At 38.6% G+C, this 6,000-nt stretch overlaps 1 protein-coding gene across 4 annotated transcripts in view; it reads left to right on the plus strand.

The window, feature by feature from the left end:
* CPEB3 (cytoplasmic polyadenylation element binding protein 3) overlaps positions 1-6,000 on the plus strand; it is a 151,935-nt gene that overhangs the window by 141,068 nt on the left and 4,867 nt on the right. For 3 of the 4 annotated variants that reach the window (XM_088476919.1, XM_088476918.1, XM_088476920.1), the window contains 2 exons: positions 468-649; positions 3,438-6,000. The exon at positions 3,438-6,000 is cut by the window's right edge and continues 4,867 nt beyond it. In XM_088476919.1, the coding sequence (XP_088333045.1) occupies positions 468-649; positions 3,438-3,665 (410 nt within the window). In that variant the 3' untranslated portion in view covers positions 3,666-6,000. The remainder of the gene's footprint in view (positions 1-467; positions 650-3,437) is intronic. The other variant, XR_015878963.1, reaches the window with a different exon arrangement.

The following is a 6,000-nucleotide window of genomic DNA, read 5'->3' on the forward strand; positions in this document are numbered from 1 at the left end:
TGGGGTGTCCTTAAGTTTTTATTTTTTTGACACAGATTACCTTTGGGGGGGACTGTCTGAAGGCTTCACGGGGGTTCCCGACACTTTGTACCCCAAAACCCCAATTCTGCACTTTTTTCCGCCTGCCATTCATATGCGATACTTTACCGCCTATTACATTGCATTGACTTTACACCTAGGCGGAAAGTCTTTGAAATTCAATACGGGATAAAACCAAAACAGGCGATAATGACGTCATCGGCGGTAACTTAACGCGGATCCGGACTTAACGCTTCAAATTGAATACGGGCCTAAGTCTTCAATAGCGAAGTGATACTTGCCTATTAATGATGCCGTATTTGTTCATGCAGTACTTCAAAACTAACCTATGAACGTGAACAGAGACTCTTGTTGTGTCTTATATATATATATATATATATATATATATATATATATATATAAAACCTAATTTTCCTGTATTCTTGCAGTTGAGCTGGCAATGATCATGGATCGTCTGTACGGGGGAGTCTGCTACGCTGGAATAGATACAGATCCCGAATTGAAATATCCGAAAGGCGCAGGACGGGTGGCATTTTCCAATCAACAGAGCTACATTGCGGCAATCAGTGCACGGTTTGTTCAACTGCAACACAACGACATTGATAAACGGGTAAGGGCGGACCAGAGACCAAACGGCTTTGAGCCACGTAATGCCGTATTGTTTCATTTAATTAACCTTTTTTTACCGTGAGCTTTCTCCAACAACAAAACATGAGCTGCTGTTTTTTGTACTGAGAATAATAGCCATTTTTATTTTATCCACTTCTGCCCTTAACATTGGTGAATCTGGTAATCTCGCACATGTGCAGAGGAGGGTCGATTAGATTTTTCTGGCTGCGCGGTGTCTGGCAAATTTTAGCTGATGTGATTTTGGGTGTGTGCAACATTAGAGTTTTCATGGCCATAGAGAAATGGTCTTTAACAGACCTGGAAGAGACCACACACACTCACACTCTCACACACACACTCTCACACTCACACTCTCACACACACACTCTCACACACACACTCTCACACACACACACTCTCACTCACACACACACACTCTCACACACACACACTCACACACACACACACACACACACACACACACACACACACACACACACACACACACACACACACACACACACACACACTCTCACACACAATCTCACACTCTCTTACTCTCTTTTACTTCATATCAAGAGACTTTTAAATGCCATAGAGTATTGTTATGGGTTGTTGTTATTATATAGAAGAAGGGATAATACATAATGCCATGTCACCTATTATGGTCTGAAACAGCAGTAGGCAACGTGTGGCACTCCAGCTGCTGTGGAACTGCACATCTCAGCATGCCCTGGCACAGATTCGGGTGTTGGGGCATGCTACATCTGTTCCAGGGCATGCATGAATGTGTAGTTCCACAGCCACATGTTGCTTACCCCTGGTTTAGAATGTAAGAGCATGTGGAAATTTCTTCATTTTTCGTCTGCCAATTCCATGAAAATCTCTTGTGCAGAAATGTAGTTTTATTTTTCCTTCAGCTGCTCGGATCCAAGTTTCTAGCCTGCATATTTTATTGTTGTTGCTAATCTGCCCAAAATATCAACCGCAGCAGCACACGCCTCTGATTTAAGAGCCGGTATTGAAGAGTCCTGCAACTCGCTTGCCGATTCCTTCCCAGAAGATCTGGAGCATCATGCTGCCAGACTCATTAAGTCTGACGATGCCAAGATCACTGGCTGCAAGTCCAGCCAGAAGCAAGCCCGTCTTTCTTTAACCCACTCCCTCATCATTGTCATTTCCATAGTCTGTATCTTCGTTATTAAAGAATTCACAGAATAATCAGTCTGCTTCGATGGGCCACAACGTACAAAAGGAATATGATAACACAGCATTAATTGAATTAAAAAAAAAAAACACAAAAAGTTCACATCAGACAAAAAAAAAAAAAAAATTGGCTCTAGACTTCCCATGTTATTAATTAGTGCGTTTATCTCAAGCATAATTAAATTGGGTGCTTGTTAGAAGTTAAATATTTTTATTTGTTATTAAAATGTCTTTATAAGTATTTGTTTATATGGCGAAAGTATATTCCTTATTGTTTTGCAATTGGCAACACACACCGTACTAAAATACGACCAGGTATTAACAGACAGAGAAGTTAGAGGGCCCTGCTCGTGCCCTATAAACTATAGGAGCTTGATGCATGAGTAATGTTGGTCTGAGGTTCACAGGGTATTTGAGTATAGCAAGAAAATAAAAATTGTCATTTTTTTGTGTGACGAGGGTGTAATCGCTTAGAATAGCCTAGGGGCGGAGGGTAAATATGATAGTTCAGGAATTTTGCCAAAAGAAGAGTTTTGAGTGAAGGCTTCAGGCTCTAGGAAGGTCTTGTTGTGTACATGAGGGTATTCCACAGTATGGATGTACCCCGAACACTGGAATGGGAGCAGGTAATGAGACTGGATGGAAGTCGCAGATTTTCAGCAGAATGGTCCCGTCAGGAGATACTTTGGGAATAGTGAAGAGATGTATGTAATGCAGTTGTGTTGATGGCCTAGTATGTTAGTATAAGGGGTCAATCCTATTAGCTGCGATGATCACACCGGTGCGAGTCATCGCAGCAATGGCTGCGCTTTACGGCAGCCCGGATTCACTGAATTTTGCTTGCAGCCCCATAGCGCTCCAAGCAAAATTCAGCAAATTCAGGCTCAGAGCGGGCTGCGAAGGGTGCGAGGTGCGATCCATTGCCGGCGTTTTAACGCCGTTGCAATGGCAACTCGCACCCTTCACACATAATAGGATTGACCCCAATGTGTTTTAGATTGGCTGGCTGTATTTTACATAATCCAATGTAATGAATGACAGAGAGGAGCATCAGAAGATCAGTCTAGCCGCTGTATTCAAAATAAATGGTGGGGTGAAAGTCTGGTTAGAGTGAGGAGACTATTTCAGGAAGAATGAGCGGGATATGATTTTTAGATGCAGAGAAAAGAATTGGATGTGGGGAACACAGTACAGTTCTGAGTCATGTATAACTCATAGGCAGCTGTTTAAGCGCACCCATTGCCTAATATCGGTGATTGCAGCCATTCGGAAATAGGAGTATAGGCATCCACTAGCAACTCGCGGCATCTCTGAGGTATAACGCACAGGGGGAAATAATAAGCCGCATTGTAATAGTGACGGGTGCACTTTAAAGCTTTTACAGTGCTCCAAGTCTGAGAGATCAGTGTGTAGAAAAAGAAGGTTATAGGTAGTATATGAATGAGGTTAATTCACTCTGCTCAGTCACATTTTATGCATCTTTAAATTCGCTTGCTGACCCTTTTTGCACGTGAACTGTACATTACGAAAGTGTTCATTTATCACCTGTTATCTATGTATTTTCTCCGTTCATGCATTTATAGGTGGAAGTGAAGCCATACGTGCTGGATGACCAGATGTGTGATGAATGCCAGGGCACGCGCTGTGGTGGGAAGTTTGCCCCTTTCTTCTGTGCCAACGTTACCTGCCTGCAGTATTATTGCGAGTACTGCTGGGCCAGCATCCACTCCCGTGCTGGCAGAGAGTTCCACAAACCACTGGTGAAGGAAGGAGGGGATCGGCCCCGTCACGTCCCGTTCCGCTGGAGCTGAGCGCTCGTCATTCTCGGAGGCTGAGGGGAAACCATTCACAATCCCTCAAATCTATGGAAGAAAATCAGTCTTTATGTTCTTTTGTATTATAAATGTTATTATTTCCAGCCACCTTACTGAACTTCGTGTCCAGTATAATGCAAACCTGCAGAGTGTAACTGTTTTTTGAATTTTGCACTTTGATATATAATATCTCTGTATATCTGTTAGGTACCTTCATTTCCTGCACAGGAGTGTAGTCAGTAGAGACATCTCAGTAGGGTTGGTGCAAGTTCCCCTCCCGTACAGGCTGTTGTGGGTGTGAAGAATTTCTGTTCAAAGCTCTGGAGCATGTACTTAACTGTCCGATTCACGACTAATATTATCTTCACCCATAAAAGGCGACTTACCAAAGGCCTCATTAAGTGCAAGATGTAGCAAAAAATCATCCAGAAATGTCAGTCTTACACCATAATCCATCCAATGAGCTATAGTGATTACCTTCACTGGTCTATAAACCTACAACATCTTTAGCTTATATGGGTAATTAAGAACCTTGTGTTTTTATAATATGCTTAAGTTAAAAACAGAATAATATCTTATACAGTGAATCAGTTTTCTGTTTTATTATTATTATTATTATTATTATTGAGCAGGTTTGAAAGAAGTAGACCTTTTTAGTGTTATGTAAATGGATGCTGCAATAGCTTTTGCTGCTATTTAAAAAAAAAAATATGGTATTTACAATACCAGAATACTCTATTCAGGCTAGGGTATCTGTGATTAAAAAAAAAATATATATATATATATATATAATGTATAATTTAAAATGAAGTTAAAAGAGCTGCTGAAAACTGATATAGAGAACTTCCGAAGAAGGTCGCAGATTTTTTTTTTTTTTGCGTTTCTTGATGCATGTTTGATACGTCAGATTACTGCATGCAATAGTATACCACATCATATATAATGCACAAACTAACGAAGTGTCTAGAGAAGACAAGTGCTAAATAACTATCCAACTTATGACTGGAGGAAGGCATTTCTGATGATCTGTAATGCATCTAAATAAATCGGGTCAGTTACATACAGATTTATTTTGCTGTATTAACTACCAATAATTAAAACTAGATGTAGGATATTAAGTTAAAAGAAGAAAAAAAAAGTATGCTAGATTAAAAAGAGGAAAAAATGCGGTGCTCTGTTTATATTGTGCAATTTATTTTATGTAGTAAAGTGATTGTCGTGTACTGTGATCAGGTGTAACTTAAGGCCTCTGTGTATATCTGACAGCTCATTAGCTGGTAGCTAAACAGAAACATGAGATCTTTCTTGGTTACAAATCCCTCTTTTTTTTGTATTAGTTATCTATTTTTTTTAATTATTATTATTATTTTTTTATATTATATTTCTATAGAATATTTTTCTAGCTATTTTAGCCCGGGCTCGGCACACTAATTCCAGTTTCTTCTATTCTTAATACACTACCAAACATAATTGGGAATATTATCTGTTGGGCAAGGCACAAGGGTTGCTAAAGAGATGTCTGCCCTAAAAAATATATAAGGGGTAATGTTTTAGTTTTTCGAATGACTAACAACATTTTTATCCTGGACATATCCTGTGAAGCTTGAAGAGTTTAGTCCTGCTAACAGTGGGCATTTATTTAGCACAAGGCTGTTTGGTCTGCAGATAGTATACATTAGTGTACAATGAGTTTATGTACACTGGCTCTTCTTTAAGAAACATCCCAATTTCAAAGGTTAACCACAAAGGTAGTACTGTTGTAATCTGCAAAAGATATCATGTCTGTACACAGAGAGCATGATTATGTATCATGTCCCAAAAGGATTTTCTGCATTTGAATCCTTTTAGGGTTGAACATTATTTATTGAAATTTTGTTTCCCTTATATTAGTTTATATGTTAAGTTGCAAATGATATACATAAAAAAAAAATATTTTTATATTTTCTTATTATTTTTGCTTAAGAATGTTGTATTCAAATAATGGAAAAAAATATGTTGGGGTTACATTATAATGCAGCCCTAGAAATTCATGTATGTTTGCATATCCTTTCGGAGCTAATTGAAGATATTGTAACTTTGTTTAAAAAGGTTATTTGGTCTCCATTTTGTCATCTGCAAAATTTATTTTGTTATGCACTACTCTTTGTATCTGGGCAGTTTTTCACAGTCTGCTTCTTTTTTTTTTTTTTTTTCTTTAAGAGAATCTTTTTGACATGATCTTTTGCATTACCTCAGATTTTGAATAAAGGAAAGAAATATTTTCTAAGTAAGTTTATTCAGAAATATATATATTTAATTTTTTTGCAAAAAAAAAAAGTGATTTAATATTGCC

This window comes from Taudactylus pleione, unplaced genomic scaffold (assembly GCF_031769625.1).
Source record: "Taudactylus pleione unplaced genomic scaffold, aTauple2 ptg000198l, whole genome shotgun sequence".
Taxonomy (NCBI): Eukaryota; Metazoa; Chordata; class Amphibia; order Anura; family Myobatrachidae; genus Taudactylus; species Taudactylus pleione.